The sequence below is a fragment of the Salvelinus namaycush genome, chromosome 39, assembly GCF_016432855.1.
Source record: "Salvelinus namaycush isolate Seneca chromosome 39, SaNama_1.0, whole genome shotgun sequence".
NCBI lineage: Eukaryota > Metazoa > Chordata > Actinopteri > Salmoniformes > Salmonidae > Salvelinus > Salvelinus namaycush.
Genome location: NC_052345.1, coordinates 21,889,883 through 21,912,654, shown reverse-complemented (window position 1 = coordinate 21,912,654; position 22,772 = coordinate 21,889,883). Strand labels below are relative to the sequence as shown.

Sequence of the window (22,772 nt, the reverse complement as noted above, 5' to 3'; positions counted from 1 at the left end):
CTGGCAGATCCTGTCTGGTTGGCGCCTCTGGCAGATCCTGTCTGGTTGGCGCCTCTGGCAGATCCTGTCTGGTTGGCGCCTCTGGCAGATCCTGTCTGGTTGGCGCCTCTGGCAGATCCTGTCTGGTTGGCGCCTCTGGCAGATCCTGTCTGGTTGGCGCCTCTGGCAGATCCTGTCTGGTTGGCGCCTCTGGCAGATCCTGTCTGGTTGGCGCCTCTGGCAGATCCTGTCTGGTTGGCGCCTCTGGCAGATCCTGTCTGGTTGGCGGCTCTGGCAGATCCTGACTGACGACTGGCTCTAGCGGCTCCTGACTGACTATCGGCTCTGACGGCTCGGGACAGACGGGCGGCTCTAATGGCTCGGGACAGACGGATGGCTCAGACGGCGCTGGGGAGACGGATGGCTCAGACGGCGCTGGGGAGACGGATGGCTCAGACGGCGCTGGGGAGACGGATGGCTCAGACGGCGCTGGGGAGACGGATGGCTCAGACGGCGCTGGGGAGACGGATGGCTCAGACGGCGCTGGGGAGACGGATGGCTCAGACGGCGCTGGGGAGACGGATGGCTCAGACTGCTCCTGTCTGGCGGAAGGCTCTGGCTGCTCCTGTCTGGCGGAAGGCTCTGTAGGCTCATGGCAGACGGGCAGCTTTGCAGGCTCATGGCAGACAGGCAGTTCATGCGCCGTTGGGCAGACGGCAGACTCTGGCCGGCTGAGACGCACTGTAGGCTTGGTGCGTGGTGCCGGAACTGGAGGCACCTGACTGAGGACACGCACTTCAAGCCTAGTGCGGGGAGCAGGGACAGGGCACACTGACCTCTCGAAGCGCACTATATGCCTGGTGCGTGGTACCGGACTGAGGGCACGCACCTCAGGACGAGTACGGGGAGAAACAACAGTGTGCACAGGACTTAGGAGACGCACAGGTGGCTTAGTGCGCGGTGCCGGAACTGGAGGCACTGGGCTGGAGACACGCACCATAGGGAGAGTGCGTGGAGGAGGAACAGGGCTCTGAAAACGCACTGGAAGCCTGGTGCGTAGTGTAGGCACTGGTGGTACTGGGCTGGGGCGGGGAGGTAGTGCCGGAAATACCGGACCGTGAAGGCGTACTGGCTCCCTTGAGCACCGAGCCTGCCCAACCTTACCTGGTTGAATACTCCCCGTCGCCCGACCAGTGCGGGGAGGTGGAATAACCCGCACCGGGCTATGTAGGCGAACCGGGGACACCATGCGTAAGGCTGGTGCCATGTAAGCCGGCCCGAGGAGACGCACTGGAGACCAGACGCGTTGAGCCGGCCTCATGACACCTGGCTCAATGCCCAATCTAGCCCTACCCGTGCGGGGAGGTGGAATAACCCGCACTGGGCTATGCACTCGTACAGGAGACACCGTGCGCTCTACTGCATAACACGGCGCCTGCCCGTACTCCCGCTCTCCACGGTAAGCCTGGGAAGTGGGTGCAGGTCTCCTACCTGCCCTTGGCCCACTACCTCTTAGCCCCCCCCCAAGAAATTTTTGGGTGGTACTCACGGGCTTTTCGGGCTTCCGTGCAAGACGCGTCCCCTCATAACACCGGTTTTGGGCTTGATATTCCGGTCTCCAGCCTTGCTTCCTTGCTGCCTCCTCATATCTCCGCCTCTCTGCTTTCGCTGCCTCCAGCTCAGCTTTGGGGCGGCGATATTCCCCTGGTTGAGCCCAAGGACCTTTTCCATCCAGTTCATCCTCCCAAGTCCAGTAGTCCTGTGTATATTCCTGCTTGAACTCACGCCGCTTGGTTCTGGATAGGTGGGTGGTTCTGTAACGGTGGTCCTCCTCCTCTTCAACCGAAAAGGAGGAGTATTGAGGGAACCAAGGCGCAGCGTAGTGAAATGACATATTTATTGAACACGACGGAAAAAACAAACTAAACTTGTATAAACCAACAAAACAAATAAACGATGCAGACAGACCTGAACGACGAACTTACATATAACGTGAAGAACGCAATGAACAGGAACAGACTACATAAAACGAACAAACCGCAAACAGTCCCGTATGGTGCAAACAGTCCCGTATGGTGCAAACATATACACAGACACAGGAGACAACCACCCACAACGAACACTGTGAAAACACCTACCTAAATATGACTCTTAATTAGAGGAACGCCAAACACCTGCCTCTAATTAAGAGCCATACCAGGCAACCCATAAACCAACATAGAAACAGAAAACATAGAATGCCCACCCAAACTCACGTCCTGACCAACTAACACATACAACAAACTAACAGAAATAGGTCAGGAACGTGACACAAGGACTAAATGTACACTGCTGCTTGGCAGTTATTCATGTTTTAGGAGGTGTATGTTGCTGAGGTTGTCTATAAGGAATGGGTAAGTAAAAGTGTAGTGGTCTTGAGATCCTCTGACGGGTCAAAATCTGACCCATACTCACAAACGTATATGATATATGCACAAATACAGATGCAGTATTTTTTTGCACGCGTTACATCACAGCGTGGCATGCCACACTCGCCTGCGTCAAAATCGCGCTGACATTGCTTCTGTCCATCTGGTTGCCCGTGGTCTACATCACGTTGGTGGCCATCGACCACATGGAGTATGTGCGTCCGCAGAAGAAGAAGGAGGAGATCCGGTGTCGACTCTTCTGGGTGGTGGTGGACTTGCTCGACGTCCTGGACGTGCAGGCCAACCTATGGGAGCCTCAGAGGAGAAGGCTCCCCCTATGGGTGGAGGGACTCATGTTCTTCTACTGCTACATCCTGCTGCTCGTGCTGCCGTGCGTGTCGCTGAGCGAGATCAGCATGCAAGGGGTGAACATCGTGCCCCATAAGATGATGCTCTACCCGATTCTCAGCCTGGTGACTATTAACATTATCACTCTCTTCATTCGAGGCGGGAACATGGTTTTCTATAGGGACTCCAGGGTGTCTGGGATACTGATGGGTAAAAATGTGATCGCCATTGTTCTTAAGACGTGCAGTTTCGTCCAGTATCGGAGGCATCTCGGTGAGGTCCCGTCTCCCGCCCTTGGGGTAGAGATGCAGAAGAATTGCGTTGTCCACGGCCCGAAAGTGACTATGCCTGTGCCCATGCCGATGCCACCCCAAGTAGTGATTCAAGACTTCACAAAGTTTCCCGAAGAGATGGTGTGTGTGAGTGACACAGAGGTTGAGCAAACGTGACACAGGTCTTGGTGAGAAAGTAATAAAGATACATAACATATTATAAGCTTTATTATAGGACATTATAAAAGACTAATTCATGCGTATAACAAGTTATTAAGCATGATGCCTGCAGGGTTTCAGTAAAGTGTTACCAGAACAGTTGACACAAGGAAGCACTGTGTAGGGTCACGACAAGGTGTTGCACCATTTCCTAGGACAAGGGAGGAAATGACTATAGGGAGAAGTGAATGTGTCCCCCCCCCCCAATGATGATGATCTAAAGGAGAACAAAAAACAAAAATGAAAGGATCTTCTTAAGTATCGGACCCTTTTTTGAAATGTTCGCCTAAAATGACATACCGAAATCTAACTGCCTGTAGCTCAGGACCTGAAGCAAGGATATGCATATTCTTGATACCATTTGAAAGTAAAACCTTTGAAGTTTGTAGAAATGTGAAATTCATGTAGGAGAATATAACACATTAGATCTGGTAAAAGATATTACAAACAAAAAAAACATGTTTTCAATTTTTTTGTTCTGTTCCATCATCTTTGAAATGCCAGAGAAAGGCCATTAAATCGCATAGGAGTTTAGGCACAATTTAGATTTTGGCCAGCAGATGGCAGCAGTGTTTGTGCAAAGTTTCAGACTGATCCAATGAAGCATTGCATTACTGCACAAAATGCAATTGTATCAAGTCTGCCCAAATGTGCCGAATTGGTCAATTGATACATTTTCAAGTACATAACTATAGAGAACATACAAAAATTATATGGTAATAAAATATTTCAATTTACACACTCCCAGGAATGTTATAAATGATGGATAATTAGCTTCCCTAAAGAAAAGACACTAACCTTCACACATCTAGATGGCCAGGTGTGGTGGGTGTGGGGCCAGATACAGCAGGGGTTCAAATTGTAGAACCCAGTTCCTATATTTGAATATAAAATTGATTTTATCAAACAAAACTACGCTACATTTTATCTCTGGGACCCTCAGCAAGATTACTGATTACAAGATTATTTACCTTTTGAGGTGAATGTATCAAACCAGTTGCCGTGATACATTTTTGTTGTTGTTGTGCACTCCTCAAAAAATAGCATGGTATTTTTTCACTGTAACAGCTACTGTAAATTGGACACTTCAGTTAGATTAACCAGAATTTAAGCTTTCTGCCCATATAAGACATGTCTATGTCCTGGAAAGTTGGCTGTTACTTACAACGTCAGTCTAGTCACATTAGCGCACGTTAGCAACAACCGTCCCGGTATAGGGACACCGATCCCCTAGAGGAAAGGGATACTTCTATTTTAATAAGATGGGGATGATTTGTGTCTCTTTGTGTACCTGTAAAACTACCTAAAAATATGAATGTGCTGGATGCTGGATAAAGTAAATGAAAGACATTCTGCACACTCTACTAATAATGTCTGTGTTTATTATTTATTTCAGCATTGTAGAGGCAGTTCAATGAACAGTAGAGTACTTTCACTCTGACCGGTCCTCCTTTCCAAACTGTTTTTGTTCTAATGCTGTTTGAGTGTCAATGTGAACCATTTGTATTGACTGACTTGTCTTTGATAAATGAGCCCTGCATTGAGAGAGTTCAGGTTGTGATTGTTATGTATTTTGCATTGGATTAAGCGATATGCGTGACACTGAAGAGCTTTAAAAGAAAAAAGGAACAATTTGAAGCATTTTCTTTTCCAATCATTTTTTATTTTGCTAAGAGAAGTAGACTTTTTTCTTAGACGATTTCTTAATGTTCACTGTGGTCAACAAAATAAGATTGAAGAAAATACTTTAATGCGACTGGTATATGTGTCTCCGAAAATAGGCCTTTATCAAATATGTATTGAAAATGAGCGATGTCTGCTAACTTGTTCTGACACATGCTTATGAAGCTGAGCTTTTCAGCTTAGCCTGTACATGTATGACTACAATGAAAATGAGCGATGTCTGCTAACTTGTTCTGACACATGCTTATGAAGCTGAGCTTTTCAGCTTAGCCTGTACATGTATGACTACAAAGACAGATATTTGCATTGAAAGAAGACTATATGGTGGAGAAATTACAAGATTATGTTATAATACTGTTATTGCATCAAATGGTTGTTTTATGCAACAGAATAGGGGGTTCTTAGAACACTTTCATCTGTATGTGTTCTACTGAGGATGGGCCTCTGGGAGATCAAACACTGACAGAAGACTTACGATGTCTTTGGGTGATAAGCCTAACAAGACCATAGCATGAGTTAATGTTTCTATACTGGGGTACCAGGGGGAGATGGCTCCAGTATGGAGTTGGGGGCCAGACCCTGGTCTCTACACGATGAGAATAGTCTTTACAGCAGATACTGTTTGCTGTGAATTATTAGTATCTTTCATACAAATCCGAACCTTTGACCCATTCCATACATTTGTGATTTGTCATGAACATCCAGGAGGATGGACTTTGCTATAAAATGCTGTGGCTTAGTCCTGCTGGTTGGGCTCTCAACGAATCACCTACAGGAGGGTCGTTGACAAGCTCCATTACTGCAGGAATTAAATAATAAAGTTGACTTGTTTTGAAGAAATGTAAAAGTCGCTCCTTTTGATTAGAATAATTCCACGGCAAGACATTTTATCAAAGAGAGATATTCTACACACATTCGTGTTCAGACAGAGAAATCACAAGAGAACTTCTGTCCTGTGAAAAAGACATATTTTTTATAATTGAGGCATGGCTGTTGTCTTCACTCCCTCCATTCACCGTTGGAAGATGGGTTCCCATTTTTCAAAAGTACAATTTCAGTCTACATAAGAAAAACTATATCAAGTGCATAATTAATCCAAGACCTTGAATTTGGCAATCAGTGCTCCCTCAAAAAAGAAGGGCATGACCCCTCTGCATTCAGAGTTGATAGAGAATATATTCCGAACAGTATGAGCTCTATGTTTGAGAAATGATCAATATAAAAATTCCGTTTACAGTTTTCTCAGAAAGACCATGCTGCATAATTGGTGTGGTATCCATGGCTACCCAATATCTTGTAATGACTGATATCTGCAGTATGACGAAGATAAGTTAATGATTATATAACTGCATTTCCTTCTGTATTGTTCCCTGATTGTTTTACAATGCCTTTGCAGCAGCACTCTTTGTTTACGGTTACGCTTTGAACCCTTAAAATTAAATTAAATTATTTAAAATTAAATTATTATTATTAATTATTAAATAAAAAATTATTTATAGGGTATTACAGTATGCAGGCAATGTTCCAACTAAATATTTCAGCTCACAATTTATCCCTCACTTTTTGGACCCTTAGGGGAAAATAATAAAATATGATAAACTTCATTTAAATATGATCAAGGACTAAATGTACACTGCTGCTTGGCAGTTATTAATGTTTTAGGAGGTGTATGTTGCTGAGGTTGTCTATAAGGAATGGGTAAGTAAAAGTGTAGTGGTCTTGAGATCCTCTGACGGGTCAAAATCTGACCCATACTCACACACGTATATGATATATGCACAAATACAGATGCAGTATTTTTTTGCACGCGTTACATCACAGCGTGGCATGCCACACTCGCCTGCGTCAAAATCACCTGCAGAAAATTGAAATAACAAATGCCATTCCTCCTCATCATCACCAAGGAAATTACATTACCTTGTGCAAGTTTTTCTTTTGACCTATAATTTCACTGCAAAAACTGATGTTTGTCCAAAAGACACAAGCATCACACTGCAAGTCTGCATTCAAATACCCAATATCTATGATGAATACCTATGTGAGAATGCTGTTCATTGACTACAGCTCAGCGTTCATGATATATGTAAATCCTCTGGTGCAGGAAAATTCTCAGCAACAACAGATTGATCAAATTAAGAGCATACATCTGTAGTCCGGGACCCTGGGACTGAACACCTCCCTCTGCAACTGGATCCTGAATTTACTGACAGGACGACCCCAGGTGGTGAGGGTAGGCAACAACACCGGGCCTGTCATGCCAAATAATGTCCCCCAGCCAAATAGTGTCCCCCTCTACGTCACAATGGAATTCGATAAACTATTAGCGTTGCTATATCAAAGGTGTGATGACCTAATGATTCTCATTCTGGAGATCATTACAGCCTAAATTACGTTATTTTCATCATCACTATGCAAACAAGGCTGATTTCCGCGGCAATTTCACTGTTTAAACAAGTTATGTTGAGTTAATTAATAAAATGAAAACATTAAATTTAAGCTACTTTTGGGTACCTTGTTAACATTACAACATGAAAAAAATCCATGTCTTAAACATTGCTACGTTTCGAAAATGGCAAAAAAAAATGTGTAATCTGCTTGACACATTAAAGTTACTTACCTTACAGATCACAAAGGCGGCTAATTTCCACTCCATTCATATGCAAATCAGTTTGATTCAAACACTGGTTCGTCTGGCAGTCATGTTTTTATTTTAACCTGCCCTTCCCTTATCTACACTGAAATAATATAATTTGATGATTTTTTCCAACTCGCATAGCTCATATATGGATCTATTGTAGGTCCTAGGATACAACAATGAATAATGTGGAACAAATAAATACCATCAAAGAATACCTTTTATTAACTTACAATAATGAACACCTTGTGAAATAGCTATGAAAACCAACCTGGCAATATTTAAGATTTTAATACAAACTTTGATAGGTTTTGGTACGGATTTTTTGTGCGCTCTTATGGCAATCACAGACTAAAATACTGAATTCTGGTGTGTGGAATTCTGCCTGTCACTTGTTCTCAACAGGCAGCAAGTCTCAGAAGGGGGACTTGAAGAGGGAGACTGCAATGTCCAGACACTGCTGCTCTCTTTTTTCTGAGTGTTTGCAGTGCTAGCGTTTTTAGTTAATCTGTGTATCTCTGTCACGCCCTGACCATAGAGAGCTGTTTATTCTCTATGTTGGTTAGGTCGGGGTGTGATTAAAGGTGGGTTATCTAGGGGAATTATATGTCTATGTTGGCCTGGTATGGTTCCCAATCAGCTGTTTATCATTGTCTCTGATTGGGGATCATATTTAGGTAGCCATTTCCCCATTGTGCTTTGTGGGATCTTGACTATGTATAGTTGCCTGTTAGCACTATTTTGAGTGTCACGTTTCGTTTGGTTCGCTTTGTTGTTTTTGTTCTTTGAGTTCTCTTCCTAATAAAAGGGATGGAAACATACCACGCTGCATCTTGGTCCAATCATTATGACGATCGTGACAATCTCACATTATGTGCCCAGTATGATAGATCAAGAAAACTTTCTTAGCAGATAATGACAACAACAGTAGCTGTAGATGATGTAATGAAAAGTTGGAGGATGGTTGATAATGGAAGACATCAGGTGGATCCACATCTGGGTGTTGGGCAGAACCCCTAGGTCCTGGAGAACAGGAGCAGAGTTAAAGGGAACAGGGTAGGAGACAGAGACGTAAACAAGCAAACACACAGGTTGCACTTTACTGTGAGAAAATTTGATGGATTAGTGTAGTGTTATTAACAGCGGGCAATCCTTTTTATCTGGTATAAAACCTCCACTTCCTTCTCAGTCCGTGCCTGAAGGTAGTACACGAAGGCGTTCTGATCTGGTTTGACAACTTCCACCACATCAGGTGGGGTTTCAGTGATCTGAAAGTACTTTATACAAAAATAGCAATAGACAAACAACAACACTAAGTCAATCACACATTTGAAAGACTACAGTATATGCAATAATTGTATATACAATTGTATTGTTTACCTCAGTCAACAGCTGCAGCTCCCGTCCATACTCGGCCTGGATGCTGCTGTTGTGTGCAAAGAGAATTACCTTCAGGTTGTCCCACCCTTCCTGGTACCAATCAAGGGACCAGCCCATGGCAGTCTTGAGGGTCTGGTTGGTGCATTCACCAAACCTAGAGGATGGGGTAGGAAAGCGATATCTATTGACAATGTAAGACATTGAAATATGTCTGATTATGTACCATGGAAAAACAAATTGTAAAAAATTTATAAAACAAACCATTGGTGACAGAATATAACCTTTAACCTCTCTTGGGTACGTGAGACGTTAGCGTCCCACCTCTTCAACAGCCAGTGAAACTGCTGGGCGCCAAATTCAAATACAGAAATACTCATTATAAAAATTCAGAAAACAAAAGATATTTTACATAGGTTTAAAGATTAACTTCTTGTGAATCCAACCACGGTCTCAGATTTAAAAAAATGCTTTACGGCGAAAGCATACCTTACGATTATTTGAGAACATAGCCCACTAGACAAATCATTACAAACAGTGACCAGCCAAGTAGAAGAGTTACACAAGTCAGAAATAGAGATAAAATGAATCCCTTACCTTTGATGATCTTCATATGGTTGCACTCAGCAGACATTAATTTGCTCAATAAATGTTCATTTTGTTCGATAAAGTCTCTTTATATCCAAAAACCTCAGTTTTGTTCGCACGTTTTCTTCAGTAATCCACAGGCTCAAACGCAGTCAAAACAGGCAGACAAAAAAAATCCAAATTGTATCCGTAAAGTTCATAGAAACATGTCTAACGATGTTTATATTCAATCCTCAGGTTGTTTTTAGCCTAAATAATCGATAATATTTAAACCGGACAATAACGTCGTCAATTTAAAAGGTAAACAAGAAAGGCACTCTAACGGTCTCGCTCATGAAAAAGTTCTGTGACACTTTAGGGTCCACTCATTCAGACTGCTCTTACTTCCTCATTTTTCAGAATACAAGCCTGAAACAATTTCTACAGACTGTTGACATCTAGCGGAAGGCATAGAAACTGCAATTTGAGTCCTAAGTCAATGGATACTGTAATGGCATTGAATAGAAAACTACAAAACCAACAAAGAAAACTACTTCCTGAATGGATTTTTCTCAGGTTTTCGCCTGCCAAATCAGTTCTGTTATACTCACAGACACTATTTTAACAGTTTTGGAAACTTTAGAGTGTTTTCTAGCCAAATCTACCAGTTATATGCATATCATATCTTCTGGGCCCGAGAAGCAGGCAGTTTAATTTGGGCATGCATTTCATCCAAAATTCCTACCCTAGAGAAATTAACAGCCGTACCTTGTTCCAGCGTTCCTGACCTCGGTCACTCAAGATGACCTCAGGAGAACCGTGGGTGTTAAAGATAGTCCACCATCGCCTTGGAAGTGGCCTCGCTAGTCTCATCCTTGATGGGTATCATACTAAACGAAAATCTATTTTTGGTTCCAAGCACCTTTTTAATGGGTTACAGAAGGGAATTTAGAGTTAAGCACATACTCTTCCTTTACTGACCTTACTGGGTATTGCCTCCACCCACTTGGTAAAGTGATCGGTCGCAGGCAGGCACCAGCTGTTGCCATTCCTGGATTTCGTGAAGGGTCCAATGAGGTCAACCCCTAACATTTAAAGAGTTAGAGAGAAGATTACTTTATTCTTACCCGTATCTGTGTAATACAGTCTGCAGATTTTCATATTTGTAAGGACACTGACACACACTATAATATTGAACTCTGATGTGGTCAAATAAAGAAACCATTACAAAACAACTTATCAGGGCAAAATTAGAATTGGGACAGTTACCGATCATGTGCCATGGTGAAATAACTTTGATGGGCTTCAACTCCAGCGCCACAGTCTTCGCCCTCTCAAACTTCTGGCAGGCTAGACATGGTACTGACATTTAAGCAAAAAGTGACAAATTGAAACATTGTGTGCTCTCTGATATATTAATTGAAATCATAATAATTTCAGATATAATATTATGTGGTTGATAAACAAAAATGTTATTTCACTTGCCCAGCTGTCTACCCCCTTGACAATTCCCCATCAGAAGAAGCGTAGGTTGAATTTGGCATTCATGCATTTCACTCCGAAATGTACAAAATGCATTTCTGTCAGCATGGCCTCCTTCTCCTTAATAAAAATCGCCCTCCTGTGTGGCTGGCCATCCTACCCCCATAGGTAGATACGATTGCCTAACAAGTTGGAAGAGAAGAGTTGTTGAAATACTAAAGTCTAAGTATATTTGTACTGCCGTCTTTCTCTCTCTTTGTCTTCCACTCTCTTCCCACCTCTCTCTCACTTTCACCCTTTCTTTCTCACTGCCCCCCCCCCCCTCTGTGTGTGTCTGTCTAGCGAAGACACCTAGTTTAAGCCTATCAATTTGATTGATCAGATTTATTTTATAGCTAGACACCTCAATATGACAGAGATATAACTATATCAATGGAGGCTGCTGAGGGGAGGACGGCTCATAATAATGTCAGGAATGGAGTCAATTGAATGCTATCAACCACATGGAAACCATGTGTTTGATACCATTCCATTTACAGTTGAAGTTGGAAGTTAACATACACTTAGGTTGGAGTCATTAAAACTCGTTTTTCAACCACACATTTCTTGTTAACAAACTAGAGTTTTGGCAAGTCGGTTAAGACATCTACTTTGTGTATGACACAAGTAATTTATCCAACAATTGCTTACAGACAGATTATTTCACTGTATCACAATTCCAGTAGGTCAGAAGTTTACATACACTAAATTGACTGCCTTTAAAAGCTTGGAAAATTCCAGAAAATTATGTCATGGCTTTAGAAGCGTCGGATAAATGATGTCAATTGGAGGAGTACCTGTGGATGTATTTCAAGGCCTACCTTCAAACTCAGTGCCTCTTTGCTTGACATCATGGGAAAATCAAAAGAAATCAGCCAAGACCTCAGAAAAATAATTGTAGACCTCCACAAGTCTAGTTCATCCTTGGGAGCAATTTCCAAACGCCTGAAGGTACCACGTTCATCTGTACAAACAATTGAACGCCAGTATAAACACCATGGACCACGCAGCCGTCATACTGCTCAGGAAGGAGACGGGTTCTCTCCTAGAGATGAATGTACCTTGGTGCGAAAAGTGCAAATCAATCCCAGAATAACAGCAAAGGACCCTGTGAAGATGCTGAAGGAAAAAGGTAAAAAAGTATCTATATCCACAGTAAAACGAGTCCTATGTCTACATAACCTGAAAGGCCGCTCAGCAAGGAAGAAGCCACTGCTCCAAAACCGCCATAAAAAAGCCAGACTACAGTTTGCAACTGCACATGGGGACAAAGATTGTACTTTTTGGAGAAATGTCCTCTGGTCTGATGAAACAAAAATAGAACTGTTTGGCCATAACGACCGTCGTTATGTTTGGTGGAAAAAGGGATGCTTGCAAGCCGAAGAACACCATCCCAACCGTGAAGCACGGGGTGGCAGCATCATGTTGTGGAGGTGCTTTGCTGCAGGAGGGACTGGTGCACACAAAATACAGTCATGGCCAAACGTTTTGAGAATGACACAAATGTCAATTTCCACCAAGTTTACTGCTTGAGTGTCTTTAGATATTTTTGTCAGATGTTACTATGGAATACTGAAGTATAATTACAAGCATTTCATAAGTGTCAAAGGCTTTTATTGACAATTACATGAAGTTGATGCAAAGAGTCAATATTTGCAGTGTTGACCCTTCTTTTTCAATACCTCTGCAATCCGCCCTGGCATGCTGTCAATTAACTTCTGGGCCACATCCTGACTGATGGAAGCCCATTCTTGCATAATCAATGCTTGGAGTTTGTCAGAATTTGTGGGTTTTTGTTTGTCCCCCCGCCTCTTGAGGATTGACCACAAGTTCTCAATGGGATTAAGGTCTGGGGAGTTTCCTGGGCAATGGACCCAAAATATTGATGTTTTGTTCCCCGAGCCACTTAGTTATCACTTTTGCCTTATGGCAAGGTGCTCCATCATGCTGGAAAAGGCATTGTTCGTCACCAAACTGTTTCTGGATGGTTGGGAGAAGTTGCTCTCGGAGGATGTGTTGGTACCATTCTTTATTCATGGCTGTGTTCTTAGGCAAAATTGTGAGTGAGCCCACTCCCTTGGTTGAGAAGCAACTCCACACATGAATGGTCTCAGGATGCTTTACTGTTGGCATGACACAGGACTGATGGTAGCGCTCACCTTGTCTTCTCCGGACAAGCTTTTTTCCGGGTGCCCCAAACAATCGGAAAGGGGATTCAGAGAAAATGACTTTACCCCAGTCCTCAGCAGTCCAATCCCTGTACCTTTTACAGAATATCAGTCTGTCCCTGATGTTTTTCCTGGAGAGAAGTGGCTTCTTTGCTGCCCTTCTTGACACCAGGTCATCCTCCAAAAGTCTTCGCCTCACTGTGCGTGCAGATGCACTCACACCTGCCTGCTGCCATTCCTGAGCAAGCTCTGTACTGGTGGTGCCCCGATTCCGCAGCTGAATCAACTTTAGGAGACGGTCCTGGCGATTGAACAGGTCTCCTTGAAGTTCTTGATGATCCGATAAATGGTTAAATTAGGCACAATCTTACTGGCAGGAATATCCTTGCCTGTGAAGCCCTTTTTGTGCAAAGCAATGATGACGGCACGTGTTTCCTTGCAGGTAACCATGGTTGACAGAGGAAGAACCATGATTCCAAGCACACCCTCCTTTTGAAGCTTCCAGTCTGTAATTCGAACTCAATCAGCATGACAGAGTGATCTCCAGCCTTGTCCTCGTCAACACTCACAAACTTCCGAAGGCTAGGGGTTCCGAACATCTGCTGAAAAGGCAGAGCGCGAAATTCAAAAATATTTTTTTGAAATATTTAACTTTCATACATTCACAAGTGCAATACACAAAATTAAAGCTTAACTTCTTGTTAATCTACCCATCGTGTCCGATTTCAAAAAGGCTTTACAGCGAAAGCACACCTTATGATTATGTTAGGTCAGAGCCTAGTCACAAAAAAACATACAGCCATTTTCCAGCCAAAGAGAGGAGTCACAAAAAGCAGAAATAGATATAAAATGAATCACTAACCTTTGATGATCTTCATCAGATGGCACACATAGGACTTCATGTTACACAATATATGTATGTTTTGTTCGATAAAGTTAATATTTATATCCAAAAATCTCAGTTTACATTGCCGCGTTATGTTCAGTAATGTTGTGCCTCGAAAACATCCGGCGAATTTGCAGAGAGCCACATCAATTTACAGAAATACTTTGATAAAAGATACAAGTGTTATGCACAGAATTAAAGATATACTTCTCCTTAATGCAACCTCTGTGTCAGATTTCAAAAAAGCTTTACGGAAAAAGCACACCATGCAATAATCTAAGTATAGTGCTCAGACACAAAAACAAGCCATACAGATACCTGCCATGTTGTGGAGTCAGTAAAAGTCAAAAATAGCGTTATTAATATTCACTTACCTTTGATGATCTTCATCAGAATGCACTCCCAGGAATCCCAGTTCCACAATAAATGTTTGTTTTGTTCGACAAAGTCCATAATTTATGTCCAAATACCTCCTTTTTGTTTGCACGTTTAGTTCACAAATCCAAATTCAAGAGGCGCGGGCAAGTCCAGGTGAAAGTTCAGACGAAAAGTCCAAAAAGTTATATTACAGTTCGTAGAAACATGTCAAACGATGTATAGAATCAATCTTTAGGATGTTTTTATCATAAATCTTCAATAATATTTCAACCGGACAATTCCTTTGTCTTTAGAAATGAAAAGGAACATAGCTCGCTCTCACGGTCGCGCACATGACTGAGCTCATGGCATTCTGCCAGACCCCTGACTCAAACAGCTCCTATTCTCTCCCCCTTCCTAGTAGAAGCCTGAAACAAGCTTCTAAAGACTGTTGACATCTAGTGGAAGCCATAGGAAGTACAATATGACCCCATTTACATTGTATCTAGGAAAGGCAATGAGTTGAAAAACTACAAACCTCAGCTTCGCTTCTTTCAAGAGGTCTGGCTTAATGAATCTGCTCATCAAGCTTTTAAGCAACTTGAACAAGTCTGTAGAGAGAAATGGCACCATGGGCTTATCGGTCTGGTAGCGTGTGTGGAATCGTGTCATTTCTTTGCTCACTGACAAGATGAATTTCATTTTGCTGTCATGAGAGGGTTCTTAACGGCCTCCTGAATCACCTCAAAGGACTTTGTGCCTGGATTTGGACATCTCTACAGCCTTCACATATGTTGCCATATGGGGTAAAAACTCTTTCAAGCACGGGCGCATTTTCAACCACCATGTCTGGCAAAACTTAACTAGCACTGGGTGATCTGATGATCCAATGATGTTAAAGTAGTCCTCCCTGCGGGCTGGATTATCCTTCAGAAGTTAGTACATAGCACGCAGTACACTGTCGACTTTCCACTCTGTTTCTTCCACTCCCTTCTGAAATTCTCCATGTACAGTATGGAGGCCACAACTGCCAATGTTTATAAAGGTGTACATCAAAATCTAGGAGTGACTTCTCAACCTTTGAGTAAAATGGCCAATTTACATTTGGTCCATCCATGCAGATCAGAACCGTGTTTTTCTTTTGTAGATCTTCGGTGCTCTTCTCATAGACCGCTTTAAGGTCCAACGCAGTCGCATGTCCCATAAATGTGTCATCATAAAATCTTGTCACAACTTTGTCCTCATCCCGTAAACGGACGTGAAAGTCACACTGCTTTTACTGTGTTTTTCTGTTAAGGCTCTCATCAAAGAGAAGTACATAGTCCTCCTCCCCAGAAGACAGTTTTTTAGACTACAAGTGCTTGAAATGAGGAGCCATATAGATTTTCCGTGGATCTTTAACAAGCCAGTCTTTGTAAATGTCTTTGGTGAGCCAAGAGTCCTGGAATTTACATTTTCCAGGCATAGCTGAAGGTTAGCGTTCTCGCTTGCTTGCCGCTGTTTAACTTGCGTCATTCGACTTCAATCACGCACTTTTTCGAGGCAGGTGGCGCGTGAAACAAGGACGCACAGACGGCGGGAGACACACATGCAGACAGCGGAACGTAGCCTGTTACTGAGGTTAAAAAAAATATCTAAAGAACCTAAATTTCTATTCTGGCACAAAATATAATACACTGCTCAAAAAAATAAAGGGAACACTTAAACAACACAATGTAACTCCAAGTCAATCACACTTCTGTGAAATCAAACTGTCCACTTAGGAAGCAACACTGATTGACAATAAATTTCACATGCTGTTGTGCAAATGGAATAGACAAAAGGTGGAAATTATAGGCAATTAGCAAGACACCCCCAATAAAGGAGTGATTCTGCAGGTGGTGACCACAGACCACTTCTCAGTTCCTATGCTTCCTGGCTGATGTTTTGGTCACTTTTGAATGCTGGCGGTGCTTTCACTCTAGTGGTAGCATGAGACGGAGTCTACAACCCACACAAGTGGCTCAGGTAGTGCTGCTCATCCAGGATGGCACATCAATGCGAGCTGTGGCAAGAAGGTTTGCTGTGTCTGTCAGCTTAGTGTCCAGCGCATGGAGGCGCTACCAGGAGACAGGCCAGTACATCAGGAGACGTGGAGGAGGCCGTAGGAGGGCAACAACCCAGCAGCAGGACCGCTACCTCCGCCTTTGTGCAAGGGGGAGCACTGCCAGAGCCCTGCAAAATGACCTCCAGCAGGCCACAAATGTGCATGTGTCTGCTCAAACGGTCAGAAACAGACTCCATGAGGGTGGTATGAGGGCCCGACGTCCACAGGTGGGGGTTGTGCTTACAGCCCAACACCGTGCAGGACGTTGGCATTTGCCAGAGAACACCAAGATTGGCAAATTCGCCACTGGCGCCCTGTGCTCTTCACAGATGAAAGCAGGTTCACACTGAGCACATGAGCACATGTGACAGAGTCTGGAGACGCCGTGGAGAACGTTCTGCTGCCTGCAACATCCTCCAGCATGACCGGTTTGGCGGCGGGTCAGTCATGGTGTGGGGTGGCATTTCTTTGTGGAGCCGCACAGCCCTCCATGTGCTCGCCAGAGGTAGCCTGACTGCCATTAGGTACCGAGATGAGATCCTCAGAGCCCTTGTGAGACCATATGCTGACACATGCACATTTGTGGCCTGCTGGAGGTCATTTTGCAGGGCTCTGGCAGTGCTCCCCCTTGCACAAAGGCGGAGGTAGCGGCCCTGCTGCTGGGTTGTTGCCCTCCTACGGCCTCCTCCACGTCTCCTGATGTACTGGCCTGTCTCCTGGTAGCGCCTCCATGCTCTGGACACTACGCTGACAGACACAGCAAACCTTCTTGCCACAGCTCGCATTGATGTGCCATCCTGGATGAGCTGCACTACCTGAGCCACTTGTGTGGGTTGTAGACTCCGTCTCATGCTACCACTAGAGTGAAAGCACCGCCAGCATTCAAAAGTGACCAAAACATCAGCCAGGAAGCATAGGAACTGAGAAGTGGTCTGTGGTCACCACCTGCAGAATCACTCCTTTATTGGGGGTGTCTTGCTAATTGCCTATAATTTCCACCTTTTGTCTATTCCATTTGCACAACAGCATGTGAAATGTATTGTCAATCAGTGTTGCTTCCTAAGTGGACAGTTTGATTTCACAGAAGTGTGATTGACTTGGAGTTAAATTGTGTTGTTTAAGTGTTCCCTTTATTTTTTTGAGCAGTGTATATAAATTCAAGCACTTTCAATGACCCATGTCTATTTATGTATATTTTCAAAAACTTTCAAGGCCTTGATTTTTTTCTTCTCATTTTCACAAACTTTCAAGGATTTCAAGACCCGTGGGAACCCTGGGGTAAGGTTACATAAGAAATTTCATGACGGATTATTGGGACCGAGGTCAGAGGAGCAGACTTAGTCAATTACATAATTAGAGATGGTCTTGTTATGCTGCTGGAAATGTGATGGAATAACAATGTGAGAAAAACATCCACGCCAACACATTATGGTCTGGGTAGGCACAATGATTTAGAAAGGTTATTAGTGTGTGAATTAATGTGAGTAGGAAATTTGAAGAATTCTTGCATTTCCCTTCCCGTCTGTTCTCTCAACGAGGGGTACTTTGAATGAGTGCTGTGCACACACGTCCATGTATTGCCAGGTAGTGGAGTACATAAAGCAAAAGAGAAACATACAGATTACATTTAGACTAAAAATTCTGTTTGTAATACAAGTGATATTGATTGTTGCCGTTGATTATCAACAAGTAAAAGTTGAGTATGTGCTATGCTATTAGCTGCAGTGATTATGACAAGACAATATAGAGACGGAGAGTATGGAGGACAGGAGTAACAGCACCCAAACTTTACAATTTAACTGGACAGTGGCAGAATAAAATGGGGACTGAATAAGGATGGAAGGAGATGGAAAGAGTGTATCATGGGTTTAAATGAAGACTAACATTTCTCAATATTGAATATAAATTAGCTAGCTAAAGTTAGCTAACGTTACAGAAACTTTAACTGGCTAGCTAGCTAGTTAGCTAATGTTGGCTAAAACATACCAACAATTATACAAAAATTACCAGGTAACATTAATCAAATCAAATCAAATCAAGTTTATTTTATATAGTCCTTCGTACATCAGCTAATATCTCGAAGTGCTGTACAGAAACCCAGCCTAAAACCCCAAACAGCAAGCAATGCAGGTGTAGAAGCACGGTGGCTAGGAAAAACCCCCTAGAAAGGCCAAAACCTAGGAAGAAACCTAGAGAGGAACCAGGCTATGAGGGGTGGCCAGTCCTCTTCTGGCTGTGCCGGGTGGAGATTATAACAGAACATGGCCAAGATGTTCAAATGTTCATAAATGACCAGCATGGTCAAATAATAATCAGGAGTAAATGTCAGTTGGCTTTTCATAGCCGATCATTAAGAGTATCTCTACCGCTCCTGCGGTCTCTAGAGAGTTGAAAACAGCAGGTCTGGGACAGGTAGCACGTCCGGTGGACAGGTCAGAGTTCCATAGCCGCAGGCAGAACAGTTGAAACTGGAACAGCAGCAAGGCCAGGTGGACTGGGGACAGCAAGGAGTCATCATGCCCGGTAGTCCTGACGCATGGTCCTAGGGCTCAGGTCCTCTGAGAGAGAGAAAGAAAGAGAGAAGGAGAGAATTAGAGAGAGCATACTTAAATTCACACAGGACACCGGATAAGACAGGAGAAGTACTCCAGATATAACCAACTGACCCTAGCCCCCCGACACATAAACTACTGCAGCATAAATACTGGAGGCTGAGACAGGAGGGGTCAGGAGACACTGTGGCCCCATCCATTACAGGGTATGTAGCTTGGCTAGCTGATGAAAAACTTAAAACGCAGTCTCAAAAATAAATACCGTGTCTAAATGAATTACCTTGAATTGATTATGAGGTTTAATGTTTGATTTGTTACATTACATAATTAAGTAATGACTCAAAAAAGTTACGGCAATCATCTGTTTTATCACCAGTAAGAAACTGCTAGCCATTTCCTGCTAACAGCTGAGAACTGCTAGCTAACTGGCGAGAACAAAAACAGTCAACAACTTCGGGAGTACAGACCCCTAGAAATCGACCGATCGCAAAAGTAAGAACTGCCGAAAATGCACAGTCAAAGAGGAGAATATTTATTCTGTCAAGGAAACTTTTTTTTTTATAGAGGCATACTAAGACAGAAGAAACGTGACACAGTGTGTAAATGATAACACATTAGTGCAGGACATGAAGACATTTATTAAAATGCTGGAAGTGAATGCTGGAATGAAACAATTAACTATGCAAATCAGCAAAATCTGTGTGCATTATATATTTATTTTAATTTTTTATTTCACCTTTATTTAACCAGGTAGGCTAGTTGAGAACAAGTTCTCATTTGCAACTGCGACCTGGCCAAGAGAAAGCAAAGCAGTTCGACACATACAACAACACAGAGTTACACATGGAATATATATAAAAAAACTAAAAAATAGATGCCTGGTGTAACAGTATAACTTTACGTCCGTCCCCTCGACCCGGGCGCGAACCAGGGACCCTCTGCACACATCAACAACAGTCACCCACGAAGCATCATTACCCATAGCTCCACAAAGGCCACGGCCCTTGCAGAGCAAGGGGAACCACTACTTCAAGGTCTCAGAGCAAGTGACGTCACCGATTGAAAGGCTATTAGCGCGCACCACCGCTAACTAGCTAGCCATTTCACATCCGTTACACTCACCCCCCTTTCGACCTCCTCCTTTTCCGCAGCAACCAGTGATCCGGGTCACGGCACCAATGTAACAGTATAACTTTACGTCCGTCCCCTCGCCGCGAACCAGGGACCCTCTGCACACATCAACAACAGTCACCCACGAAGCATCGTTACCCATCGCTCCACAAAGGCTTGCAGAGCAAGGGGAACCATTACTTCAAGGTCTCAGAGCAAGTGACGTCACCGATTGAAAGGCTATTAGCGCGCACCACCGCTAACTATCTAGCCATTTCACATCCGTTACACTGGCTCAAATAGAAGCCTGTCTCTAATAAGCGCCTGTTGTGTTCAGTGATTCAATTTAAGTTTTACGGTACATTACATTATGCATTTTTTTTTAAATATATATTTTTATAGTTGTTTGATTATTATCTTAGCTAGTGAATAGCTAATGTTTACTCGACTTCCATGTCGATCCGTTGCAGTTGTCTCTCACCTGTTGTGTATCCAACCATCCACGCTCTTCCTATTTCCAGCGCGTCTTTTGACCAAGTGCACTTTACTCGTGAGCACACTTCTGGTTCCAAAACAAAGCCCTCTTTTAAAAAGGGTTCTTCAAAGCAACCCTTACGCTTACAAAGGTTTACAAATAACTGGTGGCAGAGACTGGGTTATTAAACGCACCATAAGGTTACTTGTTTAGCCTTATATTATCGTAAAGGATCATACAGGAACCTGAAGTACATTTATTTACCTTAAATTTTCCAGAAACCTTTTCTTTTTAGTGTACAGGGAGGTGGTCAGACACCTGGCAGTATGGTGCCAGGACAACAATCTCTCCCTCAACAAGTATGGCCCGTCCACATCGACGGGGCTGCAGTGGAGCAGGCCAAGAGCTTCAAGTTCCTTTGTGTCCATATCACAGAAGACCTTACATGGTTCACACACACTGGCACAGTCGTGAAGAGGGTGCTTCGTCTCCCTCATGAGGCTGAAGTGACTTGGCATGGGCCCTCAGATCCTCAAGAAGTTCTAATGCTGCACCATCGAGGGCAACTTGACTGGCTGCATGACCACCTGGTATGGCAACTGCACTTTCCACGACCACAAGTCTCTACAGAGAATGGTGCGGACGGCTCAGTGCATCCCTGGATATCCAGGAAATTCATATCAGGCGGTGTCTGAGGAAGGCCCGGACAATACCCAAAGACATCAGCCAAACCAGCCGTGCACTGTTCTCTCCGCTACTGTCTGGCAAGCAGTACCAGAGCATCAGGTTTCAGACCAACAGACTCAGAGACAGGTTCTATCTCCAAGCAATAAGACTGTTGAACAGCTAACCGATGGCTGGTCACCCTCATTAATATACTATCTGCACTGACTATATGCACACTCTCAGGTCTCTGTTCTCACACACATAAACACGCACACACCCACACATTCACCTATATATGCTGCTGCTACTATTATTATGAGTTACTTTTTTCAAATTTTGTTGTGTTACAAGATGGGATTAAAATTCATTCAATTGTAATTTTTTGTCAACGATCTACACAAAATACAGTGTTATGTCTAAGTGGAGGAAAAATAAAACACTAATATATCTTGATTACATTAGTATATTGGGTAAGTCTCTAAGAGCTTTGCACACCTGGACTGTACACTATTTGCACATTATTTTTTTTAATTCTTTAAACTCTGTCAAGTTGGTTGTTGATCATTGCTAGACAGCCAAGTCTTGCCATAGATTTTCAAGCTGATTTAAGTCAAATCTGTAACTAGGCCACTCAGGACCATTTTTTTTTGTCTTGGAAAGCAACTCCAGAGTATATTTGACATTGTGTTTTAGGTTATTGTCCTGCTGAAAGGTAAATTTGTCTCCCAGTGTCATTTGGAAAGCAGACTGAACCAGGTGTTCCTCTAGGACTTTTCCTGTGCTTAGCGCTATTCCCCTTTTTTATCCTAAAAAACTCCCTAGACCTTGTTGATGACAAGCATACCCATAACATGATGCAGCTACCAGCATGCTTGAACATTTGAAGAGTGGAACTGTGTTGTGCTGGATTTGCCCTGAACGTAACGCTTTGTATTCAGTACATTAAGTTAATTTCTTTGACACATTTTTTGTAGTTTTACTTTAGTGCCTTATTGCAAACAGGATGCATGTTTTGGAATATTTATATTCTGTACAGGCTTCCTTATTTTTACTCTGTGTTGATCCATCCTCAGTTCTCTTATCAACAGCCATTAAACTCTAACTGTTTTAAAGTCATCATTTGCCTCATGATGAAATCCCTGAGCGGTTTCCTTCCAACTGAGTTAGGAAGGACACCTGTATTTTTGTAGTGACTGGTGGTATTGCTACACCATCCAATGTAATTAATAACTTCACCATGCTAAAAGGGATTTACTCATCTACAAATAGGTGCCTTTCTTTGCGAGGCATTGGAAAACCTCTCTGGTCTTTGTGTTTGAATCCGTGTTTGAAATTCAATGCTCGACTAAGGGACCAGACCTTTGTATGTGTGGGGTACAGAGATTAGGTAGTCATTCCACACAGAGTGAGTCTATGCAATTTACTACGTGACTTATTAAGCACATTTTTACTCCTGAATGTAT

At 43.2% G+C, this 22,772-nt stretch overlaps 1 protein-coding gene across 1 annotated transcript; it reads left to right on the top strand.

The window, feature by feature from the left end:
* The first annotated feature begins 2,368 nt into the window (after positions 1 to 2,368).
* LOC120032761 (transmembrane protein 121-like) lies at positions 2,369 to 3,184 on the top strand. The gene is made up of 2 exons (XM_038978943.1): positions 2,369 to 2,372; positions 2,496 to 3,184. The coding sequence occupies exons 1-2, from the start codon at positions 2,369 to 2,371 to the stop codon at positions 3,182 to 3,184; spliced, it is 693 nt and encodes a 230-aa protein (XP_038834871.1).
* Positions 3,185 to 22,772: the final 19,588 nt, after the last annotated feature.